Source organism: Peromyscus californicus, unplaced genomic scaffold (genome assembly GCF_007827085.1).
Source record: "Peromyscus californicus insignis strain IS unplaced genomic scaffold, ASM782708v3 Scaffold_1__1_contigs__length_55948999, whole genome shotgun sequence".
Taxonomy (NCBI): Eukaryota; Metazoa; Chordata; class Mammalia; order Rodentia; family Cricetidae; genus Peromyscus; species Peromyscus californicus.
This window is the reverse complement of record NW_026294492.1, coordinates 47,300,848-47,318,841: the sequence shown is the minus strand read 5'-3', so window position 1 is coordinate 47,318,841 and position 17,994 is coordinate 47,300,848. Positions and strand designations below refer to the sequence as shown.

The 17,994-nt window shown below is 40.7% G+C and overlaps 1 protein-coding gene across 2 annotated transcripts; it reads right to left on the bottom strand.

Moving 5' to 3' along the window:
* Window positions 1-388: 388 nt before the first annotated feature.
* Window positions 389-17,478, bottom strand: LOC128115715 (zinc finger protein 124-like). Of its 2 annotated transcripts, XM_052746706.1 has the most exons (4): window positions 17,324-17,478; window positions 4,753-4,879; window positions 4,485-4,545; window positions 389-3,856 (listed from the first exon to the last, which is right to left on the bottom strand). In XM_052746706.1, exons 1-4 carry the CDS (start codon window positions 17,324-17,326, stop codon window positions 2,098-2,100), a joined length of 1,950 nt encoding a protein of 649 aa, XP_052602666.1. In that variant the 5' UTR covers window positions 17,327-17,478; the 3' UTR covers window positions 389-2,097. The 2 variants fall into 2 exon arrangements, with proteins under 2 accessions (XP_052602666.1, XP_052602667.1); XM_052746707.1 differs by lacking the exon at window positions 389-3,856 and having other exon boundaries at window positions 4,481-4,545.
* Window positions 17,479-17,994: the final 516 nt, after the last annotated feature.

The window sequence follows — 17,994 nt, the reverse complement described above, 5'->3', positions numbered from 1 at the left end:
AATCTGCTGCTCTGAAGGCATGTGTCCCATGCTTACACCGCTGGGCACTGCTCCTTTATAACCATGACAAAAGGAAAGGACACTCTGTAAGGTTGCCTGTAAAACTGACAGAGTATAAAACATTCTGAATCGTGAAAATGAGGCAAGCACCCTCTCTTCACTAATGTGAGTAGTAATTTCCATGAATTAAAATTTTCTTCATGTAATTATTTGAGGCCTTCCAAGTAATAACTCCTATGATTACCAAATAGAGAATTCTACTCACATCTCAGTACATCCAACAAAGAGGCACCTAACTATATCTAAGCAACCCCATAAATTCCTTCAAGTTAAACACCAATCCTGCCAGAATGTCCATGGAATGTTCTTACTGATGAGACATACTGGCTTACTGTGCACAAACAGATTTAGTACAATTTATTACATGGCACCAACAGTCTTTGGCAACAGGCCACTAATGCCAACATCTGTCTTAGTATAGTGACTGGAGGGGAAATTACAATAAAAATCAATGGTACAACAATACAAACATCAAAATAACATTTACATGAGAAAAAAAATCATTAGTTATATATGTGCAATAAAAGTGGCTGGTGACATGAAAAACTAGAAAAGCTTGTAAATGTGATGTGATCTATGATTATAGAGTGACATTTATACCTACCTTCTAAGCAGACTAAGAATTAACACTTGTTAATCTACAAGTGGTTTGAAAATAATTTAAAGGACGAGGAGACAAGAAATGTTAGGGAAAAAAACATCAGGTAGAGAAGAGAGAAAGTTAACAAACAAAAATACATGATATAAAAGTGAGCTCTGTTCATGGAAGAGAATGACAGTCTACAAAAAAATGGTAAGAGCTTGACATAGGAATTAAGAGGGAAAAATCTCAATATTCACAAAAAGTCATTTTTTCCATGGTACAATAATCTCAAGGGCTTGAAAACAAGACCTTTTTTTTGAGCCTTCTGGCATTACAAATAACTATAAACTCATCAGTGAATGTACAGAAATTAAAATAAAAGGAAAAAAACTACCTGATTTAATGCAAAAAGATTTCACACATTAAACTTGTATGCAGCATTGCTCTAAGAAACCTTACTAAATTAATGTAATGATAGTGTACCTTTTTCTTCTTCTTTTCTCTTTCTTTTTTCCTTTTTGGTTTCCATCTCCTGTACTTAAGCAATCCTTCACTTCACATACTCAGTTTAAAGATAATTTTCTAGGGGCTGGAGAAATGGTTCAGTGGTTAAGAGTGTGTAATAGTCTTGCAGAGGGCAGGATTCAGTTCCGAGCACCCACATGAGGCAGCTTACAGCTGCCTATAATTCTAGCCCCAGAGGATCTGATCTCCTTCTGGTCTCTGCAGGCACTACATGAATGTGCACAAATTCACAGACAACATGCATATACATATAGTTTTAAAAAGAGATTTTTTTTTTAGAGCAAAAATGTGAAGCATGGAGTCCAAAAAGGTTCTTTTAGGAATAAACTACCAATGCTGGATGTGGAAGCAGACATCTTTCACTCAAACATTCTAGAGGTTGAAACAGGAAGATAATTGGATCAAGGCCAGACTGGATTACATGGCAAGACTCGCTAATAAATTCCAATAAGTACAATATATTTACAAAGTTTTCTTCAGATATCGGATTTTCTAAAACAAGCAAAAGTTTGTATTCAGTCCTTCACATTATTGACATTTATGGAAATTAATATATGAAAAATTTTCAAAGGACTGGCCCACTGTTTGCTACTACTGAGTTCCTTGTGTTTTGACAAGGAAAGATTTTATTGGGGAAGCATTTGCACATGTGTTCATATTTGGACATCTCTTCTAGTCAAATATACAAACATGTTTTTTCTTTTCTTTTTTTTGAAACAGTCTTACTATGTAGCCCTGAGTGACTAGGAAATCAATATATAGAACAGATTGGCCTTGAACTCTGACATTCCCTGCCTCTGCCTCTCAAATTTTGGGATTAAAGGTATGCCACACTATGCCTGCCCAAACATGTTCTTTCTTAATCCATGAATAGGACCAAAAGGTGTTCCACATCTTTAACTTTATAGTTCTCTGAGTGCAGTCTTATGTTATGAAGACTTTTCAAGTTCTGAATTCAAGGTTACTGTCTGGTGAGTTCTTCTATGTCTGTGGAAAGAACTATAATAACTGAAGGCTTTCCCACATTCTGTACATACAAAGGGTTTCTCTCCAGTGTGACTTCTTTCATGTGACTTAACATAACGAAAAGAACGGAAGGGTTTTCCACATTGCGAACATATAAAGGGCTTCTCTCCAGTGTGGATTCTTTCATGTATTTTGAGGTAACTAGGAGAACGAAAGGCTTTTCCACATTGAACACATGCATAAGGCTTCACTGTAGTGTGAGCTTTTTCATGCCTTCTCCATGATATGCGGCTACAGAAGGCTTTCCCACATTGCTTGCATAAATAGGGTTTTTCTCCAGTGTGAGTCTGTTTATGACTGTGAAAGGTACTGAACCAACTGAAGGCTTTCCCACATTGCTTACAAACATAGGGATTCATGCCACTGTGAATTACTTCATGTCTTCTCAAATGATACAAAGAAAAGAAGGCTTTTCCACATTGCTTACATACATATGGTTTTTCTCCAGTGTGAGTTCGTTCATGTATTTGAACCTGACGAGAAGACCTGAAGGCTTTCCCACATTGTTTACATAGATAGGGCTTCTCTCCAGTATGAATCAATTCATGGTATTGAAGGGAACCGAGAAAAGTAAAAGCTTTCCCACATTCCTTGCACACGTAAGGTTTTTCTCCAGTGTGAGTTCGTTTATGAATTTGAACTTGTTTAGGAGATCTAAAGGTTTTTCCACACTGCTTACATACATAGGGTTTCTCTCCACTATGCATCAATTCATGGTATTTAACTGAACTGTGACTAGTAAAGGCTTTACCACATTGCTTACATACACATTCTCCAGAATGAATTATTTTATGTGTTCGAAAAGCACTTTCACAACTGAAAACTTTCTCACATTGCAAACACACGAAGAGTTGCTCTCCTGTGTGAGTCCGCTCATGTTTTCGAAAGGCACCTGAAGAAGCAAAAGCCTTACCACATTTCGTACATTTATAGGGTTTCTCTCCACTGTGCATCATTTCATGGAACCGGAGTGAGCTACGATCAGTGAAGGCCTTCCCACACTGCTTACACACATAGGGCTTTTCTCCAGTATGAATTCTTTCATGAGTTAGAAGAGAACTCGAACGGGCAAAGGTTTTCCCACACTGTTTACACATATAGGGCTTCTCACCTGTGTGGATTCTTTCATGTATTTGTAGTGAACTAGGAAAAGGGAAGGCTTTCCCACACTGCTTACAAACATAAGATTTTTCTCGGCTGTGATATTCTTCATGCCTTCTAAAAGAACTGGAAGAAGTAAATACTTTCCCACATTGCTTACATTCATAGTGTTTTTCTCCCGTAGAAGTCTTTTCATCACTTTGACCTGATGTGAGACAGCTAATGTCTTCATTACAGTGACTAGTTTTAGGTTTCTCCTTGGTGTGAATTCTTTTATGCTTCTGGAAGGTTGTGGTAGAACTGGAGATGTTCCCAAATTCCCTATGTTTATTCAGCTCCTTTCCATATTCCTGAGTGTCATATGGTTTGTGCCCTGGGTCAGGATGAGGGAGGACATTTAGAGATAAGTGGCCAATAATCACTTCTCCATATACATGGTTTTCATATGTGGGAACTCCTGGACACGATTTCTGGTTCAGGACACACTCTGGAGTCCAGTTAAAGATTTCTGCAGACTGATGACCTTCTGTATATTCACAGAGTCTTTCCAACAACTGGTTACTACAAAAAATAAAAAGTGTATTACTAAAAACATGTTTATTAATAATTTGTCACAAGAAGTGTTAATTATATCCCCTGTAATAATTTGAATTGAATGCTCTGCAATATGGTTTAAGGACATTTACAATAAAAACAGAGGTAGTCGTGTGTAGCTATGCTACACTGTCTTCATTACAGGCAAATGCTGAATGTCTATATTACCTTTAAATATATTTTCAATACTTAATACTGTATACATTTTTGATGTACTAGTGACTAAAATAATGTTGGATTCTGACATACTTGTATATCTATTATGACATTCATCCTATTCTAAAATTTTTTTTTTTATTTCATATACAATGCATACCCAAACCCTGGAGATAAGTCAATATAACATTTTAAATAATATAGAGTAAAGATAGTATATATGAATATGATAAAGCATTATTTGTGGTATCATGATGTTCCAGTTGTTACTAATACTAGGATGTTCTGATTGCTGAAGTTAATGTGTAAGCAGCTTTCGAGAACATTTGTTGAAATTAAAACTGTTTGGAACAAGATTTATTTGTATCTATCACTGCTTTGTAAAGTGTGCCAACCCACCAAGAGTCCTGAGGAACACTGCTGTCTCCTTACAAATTACCTTAGTTTTCTCCAGAGATTTTCATACTCATTTTCAATGTTTTGGTGTTCCCATTTGTTTCCTAGAATACAGACCAAGAAAAATGGATTACTTCTACAGGGGAAAAAAAGATTCTAGCTAAATTCACAAATTCACAGTATAAAGTGATTCCACCAGACATATTCACCCACAGTGTTCTTTTTCCATAATCTAATTCATACAGTAGGAGTGATGAGCAAAAAACACTTGTTCTTTCATTGACTAAGTAAGAAAATAATGTCATCTTCACCTATATAGGCCAGGTTCCTCAAGTTTTCCTGCATCACATCTTTGTAGAGATCCTTTTGAGATGAATCCAGCATAGCCCACTCCTCCAGGGTGAAGTTCACAGACACATCCTCAAAGGTCACTGACTCCTAAAAATATACACATATATTTCCAAGAGAAAGGGTGAGTGTTATAGTACTAGAAATCTAGACTTAATTCATCAGAATTTGATATGATGCTATGTTCCATATGTATTCAAGTCACGTCCTTATTCCATACATACAATTTCATATACAAGCTGATTTTTCATACAGCAATTCTAACAGCAGATTGGAGATATCTGGTGAAGCAAAATCAGAATGAAACTACCCCTTATGTTGAAAATTTCTACAACACAGGTCCCCCTATATTTTTTTATAGCAACTTTTGCATTACTTAATATCCAACAAGAGAGTCAACACTAACTGTCGTGAGACTACATAATCTTATGTAGGCTGGAAAAAAACGTTCTGCCTCTCCTGTGGTATGGAAACTACTACTGGGAAGAATTCCTCTTCACTCTAACTCTAAAGAATGGTATGGCTTTTCCAGAGAACTGATGCCAACCATGTGCTACTTTTGTTTTCTAATTTATTTTATGTATACAGTGTTCTGTCTGCATGGTTGCCTGCACACCAGAAGAGGGAATCAGATCTCATTATAGATGGTTATGAGCTGCCGTGTGGTTGCTGGGAACTGAACTCAGGAACTTCTGGAAGAGCAGTCAATGCTCTTAACCTCTGGGCCATCTCTCCAGCCCCCGTTTTTTAAATGTAGACTTCTTTGCATCTCATTTTGTTGTCTTAGGACTGTGACCATAAGATTTTGAGGCTAGACAGAAGTTTAGCAGGGAAAAGTTACAGTATTTTTGTGTGGTCATTAGAAATTAGTGATTGGAAAACACATTCTTTGCATGAAGAGTCTTAAAAGAAGCTGGCTTAGTGGATACAATTTAATCTCTTGTTACAACTTGTTAGGAACCTTAGTACATCTTCAGTGAATGCACTGAAAAATGTTTGGGAGCATGTACCTGGCTTCTTTTAGATCACTCTTAATTCAAAAAACTAAAAGTTGGGCATGGTGGTGCACACCTTTAATTCCAGCATTTGGAAGACAGAGATATATTTCTCTGGGTTCAAGGCCAGTGTGGTCTACATAGTGAGTTCCAGGACAGCCAAAGCTACATAGTGAGATCCTGTCTCAAAACAAACAAAAAACAAATGAACAGAAAATAAATAAATAAAGTAAAAATTGAATGGAACTCATTAAAGATAATCCACAGTACTAGTAAACAAACACGAAACTAGAGGCAATACTAATAAAGCCATACTTGCTTGCAGAGGCAATATGTTTTTCTAAAGATAATCTTGTCAAAGACAATAAATACATTGTGCTTACTTAGTGCAAAAATGATAAAAATTATGTATAATTTTCAGTTTTTAGTACTTCCTTCTTGTTCCCAAATCTAGACAGTACCTTTCATAAATCCACTTTACAGCTTTATTTATAAAAGAAATTTTTTTTAAACTTTTAACATTGTTGTAAACTACATTTGTTTAGGAATATTAAAATGGTCTGGCCTGGGGGAGTGGGGATGGCTCAGTGGCCAAGAGCACTTGTTGCTCTTGCAGAGGGTCGAACACCCACATCAGACAGCTCAGAACTACCAGTAACTCCTGTTCCAGGGGATCTCTCTGGCCTCCATGGATATCTGTACCCACATCATGCACATCCGGACAAGTAAACACACATACGGACACACAAATAAGAAATACAATTTAAGAAGTGGTGGGCCATGGCAATCATGAACTCTCAGAAGAGGGACATATTTGTATCTACTTGTATACCCATTGGTAAGCCCACCAAACCCAGATGGTTATTTCCGAATTCAGAGTCACACAGATGGCCTCAATTAAACTCTGTGGGACAGTAACAAATGAAAAACAATGCCTATGAAAAAGAGATCTGCAAGAAGAAATAGGGATGGCAGGAAGAAAAGGAGTAAGAGACCGTGTGGGGGAGAATAACTAGAATACATCATTTAGGTATGTGAAATTGTCAAAGATAAAATGTATTAATAAAGTGGAGGTACAGCTTTCTTTCTTTCTTTTTTTTTTTTTTTTTTTGGTGTTTCGAGACAGGGTTTCTCTGTGTAGCTTTGCGCCTTTCCTGGGACTCACTTGGTAGCCCAGGCTGGCCTCGAACTCACAGAGATCCACCTGGCTCTGCCTCCCGAGTGCTGGGATTAAAGGCGTACGCCACCACCGCCTGGCAAGGTACAGGTTTCTTAACATGTAACTTCAAAGCACCAAAATTCTACAAATACCCACTGTAAAGGCAATTGATTGACATTCTCCTTTGAGATGCTTGTATCTACAGTTGGCCATGTCTTATTCTTTCTTTGGAGTCTCTCTTTCTAATAATCCCTGTGTTCTATTTTTAAAATGTCTCTTAATAAATCTCCAACTGGGTGTTATGGTGCATGCATTTAACCCCAGCACTTGGGAGGCAGAGGCAGGAAGATCTTGGTGAATTCAAGGCCAGCCTGATCTACACAGCAAGTCCTAGAACAATCAGGGTTACATAGAGAGACCCCATCACAAAAACAAACAAACAAACAAATAAATAAATAAGTCTCCAACTCTGATTCACCCTGGCTCATTCTTGTTTTTGGTAAAAAATGTTTCATGTATGGGCTGGAGAGATGCACTTGCCACAGAAGTCTGTTAACCCAAGTTTAATCTCCAGAATCCATATTAGAAAAACAAAACAAACAAATAAACACACAAAAACCCCTGACTCCCCAAAATTGTACTCTGACCTTTTAAATGTGTGTGTGTATGTGTGTGTGTGTGTGTGTGTGTGTGTGTGTGTGTGGTGTAGTATATGTATGTATGTGAACACGCATATGTCAATGCACTTGCTCCATGCATGCATGTATAGAGACCAGAAGCTGTCTTAGATTGCTTTCCTCTATTACTTTCTACATTTTTTTTTTTTTTTTTTTTTTTTTTTTGGTTTTTCGAGACAGGGTTTCTCTGTGTAGCTTTGTGCCTTTTCCTGGAACTCACTTGGTAGCCCAGGCTGGCCTCGAACTCACAGAGATCCACCTGGCTCTGCCTCTTTTTAATATGGGGTTTCTCCCTAAACCTAGCACTAGTTCCATCTAGAGTTGTAAGCCACCAAGCATCCAAGATCTCTCCACCACTGCCTACCTTATTTACCCTTCTACCATCCTCCACACCAACCCCACCAGCACTGGGGCTAGACATGTGCCTGAGTTTCTGGCGATCCGAACTCAGGTCCTATGTATGCAAACACTTTATCCACTGAGCCATCTACCCAGCATAAAGGCTGCTTTATTAGAGGGGAAATGCCTTTTAAAATCTGTAAAAATAAGATTTTAAAAAAAGGAACCATGAAGTTTACCAAAAAAAAAAGTCTTATTAAAAGTTATAGATACAGGAGGCTGGGGATAGCTCAGTGGTTCAGAGCACTTTCTACTCTTCCAGAAGACTGGGTTCAGTTCCCAGCACCCATATGACAGCTCACAATCACCTGTAACTACAGTTCCAGGGGATCCAGCACCTTCTTCTGGCCTCCACAGGCACTAGGCACACATATGGTGAACAGACATACATGTAGGCAAAGCACCCATACATATAAAATAAACACAAATAACTTTTTTTAAGTTACAGGTATGATATATATTTTGGTAAGAGTTAAAGAAAAATGGGATGTACAATTTTTTAAATAACCCCCACCCCCATTTTTTCACATGCAGACTTCTTTGCATCTCATTTTGTTGCCTTATGACTATGACCATAAGATTTTGAGGCCAGACAGAAGTCTGGCTGGGAAGATTTCATTCGTTTGTGAAAACCTTGTATCAGCAGTTGACCAGCTCCTTGGTTATCAGCTCTGACAGGCCCCAGCATGACCTTCAAATAGTGGGAAAAGCTGTAAGAAGGTGCTAACTATAGCAAAACTCCTCCTGTCCTGCTCGTTCCTCCTCTAGCTGTTATCAACAACTCAGACACTCTAATAAGCAGACCTTCCATCTCAAATACCTTCAGCCATCATATCTGTGGGTTCCTTATATATGGATGTGACCAGAGATGCTGAGAGAAAAAATTTGCATCTCTGCCCATATGTATGTGTGTGTATGTGAGAAAGAGAGAGAGAAAGAGAGAGAGAAAGAGAGAGAGAGAGAGAGAGAGAGAGAGAGAGAGAGAGAGAGAGAGAGAGAGAGAGAGAGAGAGCCAGAGAGCCAGAGAGCCAGAGAGAGTGAGAGACAGCAAGGGCAAGATAGAGATAGATAGATAGACAGACAGGCAGACAGGCAGGGAGAGGCTATGAAGGGGAGAAAGGGGGAAATGATTTAAAATTGGAAAGGAGTTTAGCTGGTATCCACATCCCCATCTCCAATGTAAAGGACTGTGGCAAATTGGAAATAAGAAGTGAGAGAAAACTCAAAAGCTTAAACATGTCACCAAGGGCTTGAGTTCCCAAAACGATTTGTAAGAGGGACTGAAGAGATGGCTCAGTGATTGAGAGCACTGCTGCTCTTTCAGAGCACTCAAGTTCAGTTCCCAGCACCCATGTCAGGCAGCTCACAACCGCCTGGACTCCAGCTCTGAGGGACCTAACACCCTTCTCTGGCCTCCTCAGGTACCTGCACACATAAATAAAATAAACCTTTTTTAAAAAAAAAAGATCTATAAGAGTAAAACTTTAGCCGAATGGTGGTAGGTCACGACTTTAATCCCAGCACTTGGAAGGCAGAGGCAGACAGATCTCTGCTGTGGATATCGCTCTGTCTAAATAAACACTGATTGGCCAATAGCCAGACAGAAAGTATAGGCAGGACAAACAGAGAGGAGAATTGAGGAAACAGGAAGGGAAGAGATTGATTGCCTAGAGCCGCTAGCAGGACAAGGGAGATGTAAGGTACCGATAAGCCACGAGCCACGAGCCACGTGGCAAAGTATAGACTAATAAAAATGGGCTAAATATAAGAGTAAGAGCTAGACAATGATAGGCCTGAGCTAATGGCCAAGCAGTTTAAATAATGTAAGAGTCTGTGTGTTTATTTTATAAGTGGGCTCCGGGACTGGCGGGACTTGGTGGGAGCTGGAGAGAAATTCTCCAGCTACAGATCTCTGTGAGTTAGAGGCCAGCCTGGCCTACAAATCCAGTTCCAGGACAGCCAGAGCTGTTACAAGTAAAACTTTAAAGATAGCTGACATACATATGATTAGGTTCACTATAATTAAAGTTTACTTCCTAATTCCATAGGGTCACAATGATAGCTGTTTATCTCCTCGGCCAGTCTGTTCCACACACTAAGAAAAACTACAAAAGAATACAGCAAGTACTTGCACACTTCAACTTCACTTTAGAATTTTACTTTTAGCTGAACAGTGGTGGTGCACACCTTTGCTCCCAGCATCTGGGAGGCAGAGGCAGGTAGATCTCTGTGAGTCCCAGGCCAACTTGGTCTACAGAGATATTTCTAGGACAGTTAGGGCTACACAAAGAAATCCTGTCTCCGAAAAACAAACTTTTACTTTTAGGGTTCTCAACAATAGATAAAATAAAGCCCCAAAGCTCAGTGATTACAGACACAAGAACAGAAAGAAACAGTATTTCTTCCACCCACTTGGTGAGACCAACAGTTAAGCCATTTCATGAGTCTACTTTGGGGAGAGGCACCCTAACTAATTACATTAAGTCACAGATCACATGCCCAAGGGTATCTGATGTCATACAGAAGAAGAACAGAAGAACAGTCCTAAGACTGTAACTCATGAAAAAAAGAAAAGAAAAAGGGTTTAAAACAAAGATGGAGAGGTGTTTCCATTAAGATCGGCCTGGAGTGGTGGCATACACTTTTAATTCCAGAACTCTGGAGGCAGAGGCAGTAGGGTTTCTGTGAGTTAACGGTCAGCTTGGTTTACACACAGGGAGTTCCAGAACTGCCAGGACAACAAAAAGAGACTCTGCCTTGGGAGGAGGAAAAAAAGGAAAGGAAGGAAGGAGGAAAAGAAGGAAGATCCAATATTAAGTTTAGTTCCCAGTACCTATGTCTGGCCTATAATTCCAGTTTCAGGCGATCTGATACCTCTGGCCTCCCCAGGCACCCGTATTCATGTGTACACATTCATACACATGATTCAAACTAAAAATTAAACCTTTAAGATAAAATCATTTAACAGGGTCAATACCTATTCAAGGTTTGACATGTTAACCTTCCTCAAATGCCAGGATCAAGGGTGTTAAATATATGTTGATCTGTGCTGACACCTTCAGTCAGGGTGGGTTGAAGCCTTTCCCAGTCTGACTATAAAGACAACTGTGGTGGTATTTTACTTGTACTGAAATGTGATTTTAATTGTATATTAATAAATAAAGTTGCCCGGGGGTCAGAGCTATTAGAGCCATAGCAAGAGCGTGGCGGTGGTGGCGCACGCCTTTAATCCCAGCACTTGGTAGACAGAGCTAGGTAGATCTCTGTGTATTCAAGGATACAGCCAACATTGGAGACACACGCCTTTAATCTCAATACCTTAGAGGACCTGGAGGGCTGTACATACAGGCAGTGACGAGGCAGTCACGTGTTTGGGTTTACAACCAATGAGAAGGCAGAACAGAAAGACTATTTAAAGACACACACACAGGAAGTAGGCCCCCTTTTCGGAGAGCTCTCTTGGCTGAAGCAGGAAGGGTAAGGCTCTTAGTTCTGACCTCTTGGCTTTCTTCTGTGAATCGGCTCTGTGTTTCTTATTTAATAAGACGGTTGGTTACATCTACAGACAATAGATTATCCCTCCTAATGGCATGCAGAAAAGAATCCAGATAACAGTAAAGCTAAATGTGCTGGTTAGCAAATTTTGACACATTTGGGAAGTGTTAATCCTACTGATGGAGAGTAAGACAGCTACCACTGTTGAAAGTCAAATTTGAAGCAAGCTTTAATTAAGCCACATAGATGGGCTCTGGCCAGGTCCATACCCAGATTCCTGGAAAATGGCCCAGAATCAAGTTTTGCAAAGGCTGAAGATTCATTGTATTTCCCATCAGGCCCAATTTTGGGAAGCATACATCATGACGAATTTCCTGCTTACATATCTCCTGCCCACATGTGATTGAGCACATCTGGTGCACAAACTTGTTTAGGGGAGTGAAAACATTAGGCTTGATATCTCCCATAAACAATAGCCTCCAGAATTTTAGGAGCTGTCTGTCCTTGGGCAAGGGGCTTGCTGATCAGAAGCATTTTTGTTTCATGGATCTCTAAGGCATTGTAATTAAAACGTAAAATGTTGTCGGGTGATGGTGGCACATGCCTTTAATCCCAGCACTCTGGAGGCAGAACCAGGCAGATCTCTGTGAGTTTGAGGCCAGCCTGGTCTACAGAGCGAGATCCAGGACAGGCACCAAAACTACACAGAGAAACCCTGTCTCGAAAACAAAAACAAAAACAAACAAACAAATGTAAAATGTAGCTTTGGCTCTCACAGAAGGAAAATCTTAATTGAGAAAACGCCTCAACAAAATTTGCCTATAGGCTAGTCTTAGGGCGCTTTCTTCATTAATGGTTGCCATGTTAGGGTCCAGCTCACTGTGGGCAATGCCACCCTGGGTAGGTGGTCCTTGGTGGTATAACAGGCTGAGCAAGCCATGAATAAGCCAGTAAGCAGCACTCTGTGGCCTCTATTTCAGGTCTTGCTTCCACGGAGCTTGGGGGGCTCAAGTCTTAGACAATGTGTAAAGGATGAACACACTTTATCAAATATAGAGGCTGTACTATGTCAAGAGAGAGATCTTCATTAGGATCTAGTCCTGTACACTGTCCTGCTAAGAGTAATAGTAGTTCCCCCAAAGTGTGTTTAGTTTGAGCCCTCACTACTATACTTAAACTGATGGTACTATCATAGAATAGGAATTAAAAGTTAAAAATCTGGGTATGGGTCAGTGAGATGCTTCACTGAGTAAACAACTGAGCACTCGAGTTAGTTCCTGGGAAACTATGTGAGGAGAGAATGGACTCCAGAGAGCTCTCCTCTAACTTACATACACATGCCATGACAAACAGACCCCCTCCCCATGCACAAGAAATAATGAACTGTTTTAGAAATTATGATTGCTCTGTATGGCAGAGTTTATTTATTTATTTTGAGTCAGGGTCTTACTTTGTAGCTCTGGCTGGCCTGAAACTCACAGCAAACAACCTGCCATTGCTTCCCGAGTACTGGGATTCAATGCCCAACTTGGGCAGATTTTAAATTTATCTAAAGCTTATTCACATATTAGAGAGTCTTTTATAAGTAATATATGCTTAAAAGCAGACTCTGATAGATTATTTGTTACTGAGACATACCATGCTCATGAAGAATTTAAAGAATCTTCTAACTTGATAGACAATACTTGATTGATTAAACCAAAAGTTAAAGCAGTCTTTAGACTCTATTAGACTCATAACATATTAAATAACTCTAATATATTAATCAGTTAATTGACTCTAATATACTAATAATTAAATTATTAGGCTCTAATATAAAGAGAGTTTTTTCACTGTTGACTTATCCTTTCCTTCTTGGCTGCTGTTGTATATGGCATGCTCTGATGTGCTCAGCTTTCTGCCAAAGAATCCCTTATTGCTAAGAAGCTGAGCAAACAGCTGACTTGATTCACAGCAGCAGGAAACTATCTTCCATATGAAACAGCTGTTAAGGATAGAAGGCTTATTTCTAACGGGGGTGGGGGGGCAGTATGGGGACATGCTGTAGAGTGTTAGAAGAGCACTCCTGTACTTCATTTTGCAAAAAGGAATCTGCGCATGCACACTACACACTGCTAACCGTTTCTGTATTGAGTTAACCTTTGATTTAGATGTAATCCAGAGAATGACACATGAGGAATTCAAGACTGGGTGGCCTTGATGTAAGAGATAACCTCATACACAGAGAGAGGAGGGGATATGGAAAACAGCACCAACACCATAAATCTCTGAGACAACACTGACCTCCTTGCCCAGAAGGGCAAGAGTAAGCTATGAAATCATCCACTGCCTTTCTTTCCCTGCTCTATATAACCTGCTGGGTAAGACAGATCTTTGGGATGTCAATCTGTTGTCTTCTCAGATTGCTGGCTCTCTGAATAAGACACAGTTTTTGGATTCAATTCCTAACTCTGTTCACTGGATCTTGAAAGTGATACATAGCATGGACCAGTTTCCCAGTTCACTTTATCTTCCACCATACGCACAAGAGATTAAGGCAAAGAATCTACAACTCACAAACACACAAGTTTCAACCTTATACTAGTGTTGTGTATAGGGCAATATTAATCCACTCCAAATTCAAAGCAGGTAATACTCTGATTAGTGATAAACACATGAAAAGCTAAAAGGAATGTGTGTACACACACACACACACACACACACACACACACACACACACACACACACACAAAGGAGATGAGGACACACGGCAGACCCAGCACGTTCACTCACCCGAATGTGACTCCTCTGATCTGCATATGCACATGAATTTTAGTGTGAAACAAACGGCTTGCTGCAACCTTTCTCTTGGCTTCTTCAGGCCTCATCATTCTAGCCACTCAGCTACAAACCACGTAAATTGCTATCACCTACTTAATCACAAAAGAAAATTTTAGAACGTTTAAATAACCCAATATTTCATTAAAAAAAAAAAAATTCTACCAAGAGGGAAGCATCCAGGCAAAGCAACCTGCTTTGCTCAGAATTACACAAAGAAACCTTCAATCAAAAAGTTAAATACTGGGGCTGGCGGGATGGCTCAGTGGTCAAGAGCCCTGGCTGTTCTTTTTTTTTCTTTTTTTTTTTTTTTTTTTTTTTGGTTTTTCGAGACAGGGTTTCTCTGTGTAGCTTTGCGCCTTTCCTGGAACTCACTTGGTAGCCCAGGCTGGCCTCGAACTCACAGAGATCCGCCTGGCTCTGCCTCCCAAGTGCTCCCTGGCTGTTCTTGCAGAGAACCTAGATTCAATTCCCAATATCTCCATGGCAACTCCACCCTAAAGGGATCCTAAGCCCTCTTCTGGACTCCACAGGCAGCAGCCACACATGCAGTACACAAACATACCACACAGGCAGGCAAAACACCCATACACATTAATAGAGAAAAAGTTAAATACTAAGCTTATTAAACACATGCTCATCTGCCAACAGAAATTCAGAAACTGCCTGAAAGGGGCTTATGAGAAACAAAGACACTCTGATTGCATAGGAACCTCCAAGAGTTCTTGAAGTACTGTGCCAAAATACAGGACAAAGACTACATACTCCATTACACGGGACACACATATGAACCACAAATACTTAAGCCCTTTTCTATATTATATTCTGAATAGAACAGCACTGTGGGTACAAAACTGAACACATGAAAAGGTTGAATTTGACCCAAATATTGCAATCCTGGTTAAGGGCTATATTCACATAATTCTACATATTACTATTACCATCATTATTACTTCTATTATGATTATTACTGCATGACTGATTGTGCTCGTGATCTAGGAAACTACATTACTAGAAACACCCTCAAGTTTTAATCCAAATAAGGCCTTCAAAATTCCCACTTTTTTCCTCAGCACTGAATTCCTGAATTTATCAGTAGAAACATCTGGGTAGATTTTTTCCTTAAATGTATCTCCTTGCTGTAGGCCTGTGATCATTGACCTACCCCAGCCTGGGCCAGCACATACCAGTTCCTGATTCTAACCCTAAAGACATGATGACCTCAGAGAAAAACTATTCTCTAGTAGCCAACTGTGGAACTCTCCATTTCGACAGGCTCTCCTATCTTCCATTTGCTCCTGCTTGTCCTTATTCACCACTGTTTTTAACTCCCTACAAGAGACACTCCTCTTTAGCTCAACCACCTACCACGTAGGGCTTCATTCTATTGCAATACTCCATTCACACACAGTCATGGCCTAACTTGATGAAGATTCTTTATGTTAAAACAATGTTTAGAGAGGCTGGAGAGATGGCTCAGAGGTTAAGAGCACTGGCTGCTCTCCCCAGGACCTGCATTCAATTCCCAGCAACCACATGGTGGCTCACAACCATCTACAATGAGATCTGGTGCCCTCTTCTGGCATGCAGGAATACATGCAGGTAGAACACTATACATAATAAATAAATAAAATCTTAAAACCAAAACAATGTTTAGAAACAACCCCAGGCCAATAACATTATGATAGGGATCAATTCGAGCCACCTGTGCACATGGATCTGTGAATTTTCTAGTGAGTCTGGCAACGTCAGAAGGACTTGGAAAGTTGGGCATTTGTTTAGAGTTGTGAAAATCCTTAGACCAAGGAGAGAGGTCATGGGATTTAAAGGAAGCTGAGACTCATAGGAAAAGCAGATGCCAATGAAACAAAAGAGACAGGGTACAGAAAACAGGGTGGGGCTGCTGAGTTACTGCATCCTGTGGGGACTGTCAGCTTTCCAGCTGTGCCAAGCCTACAGTGACTATTTTGTTAAGTGACAACTCTGCACCGGTTTATTCTGAGTATCAATGTCAACAAAACACATAAGGCACAAATTGATAATTTATCTCAATAATGACACCTGAAAATAAATCAAATCATTTAAAAACAAAAAAAGCCCACTAAAACTAATTCATCAACGTAATCGGATGTAAACCCTGCCTGAGACTATCCAAAGTGTAACTGGCTTACTGAATGACCACAAAAATGTCAAGGGACAGGAAACATATCACAGGGAGGGACCCCTGCCTCAGCACCAGGACTCCAGATCCACTGCAATTTCTCCTGCCACGGACCTCAGCTCACTTCCAACAGCCCATCTAACAGCCTGTGCTCGGGACCTGCATTGGACATCTCTGAATCCTCCTTGCTAAGTCTTAATCAGTTCACTGCCTCCAACTTGAGGAGAACCTCTCATTGTCTTCAGTCTCTTTAACCATTCCCTAGACATTCAGTAACCTGCACATTTGTATATCATTGTGAGAAATGTTCAGGTGTAACCTGCCTGCCTGTTGACATTAGTGGTTAAGATCGAGATAAAAGAATCGCGGTTGCCAATGGCCAGCTCGCAAGGAGAGTCGTGTACTCGTCAAATCGTAACCAAAAACAAACCAACCAACCAACAAAGGCTGTGAAATGACTGGTTATTAAGTAAATTGGGATATTGTGGAGATATAATGGTATCCTACTTTTCTGACAACGTGCAACGGGGATCACCACACCCCGCGGCTGTTCCCCTCCCCCAACACCCACTTCCCCGCACAGAAGCCCTAAACCAAGTATCCCCACCACTCTCCGCCTACACCGCTCAGACTGCAAAGACGCGGACGCCCAGGTAACCCGAGACGCCGCAGCACTGAGCGCTCAGCAAGGGACAGGACCCCGACTGTGCCTGCTGACCCAGCTCCACCCAGCGGGACCCGGGCAGCGCTGCCCAGCGGAGCCCGATGAGACTCAGCTCCAGACTCCGCTGCCTTAGGAGGCCGCGTCCCCACTGTCGCTGCCGCACGCACCATTTTCAGAGACCCGGAGTTCTGATGTCTTCCTGAGACTCCTGCAGTCAGACAAGAGGATGCAAATACCGAGGGAAGAAATCTGGGGGCCTCAGCCAAAGACACAGGACGACAATATGGCGGGGACACACAATGGCACCCCAAATGTTGTGCAGCCTCCGTCACCGAAGACCAAAACTCCTCATTGGACAATTCACACAGCCACCAAATGTTCTCCCTGATAGGCCAACAATCCGTTCTCCCGCCTCCTGGATCCTGAGTGGCAGGGGAAGCATCTCCTTCCTCGCAGGTTAAAGTCATTGAGAGTCCCAGCAGAAGATTTCACAGCTGGCCCTGCTTACTACTCTGGAGAGCACCTGGCCCTACCTGGGAAAAAAAGTGCATTTAAAGCGCAGATTAACCTGGCTTTGCAGATACTTATTCGTGGGGGAAGTCCTGCTACTTTTTCCTTAAAGTGGGTTGCCGGTGACCTTAAAGAATCTCACATTGTCTCTGGCGACCACTCATGTCCTCAGAGAAGACTGCCTAAGGAAGTTCAGAAATCTCTGGGATAGCCCGGAGGGCCTAATATTATCACGTCTCAGAAGTGGGGAATGAAGCAAATATTCAAGTCTTTCTTACAAATAATTTCTCAATCTGCTTTCAAACAATAAATACGAACAAAGGAATGA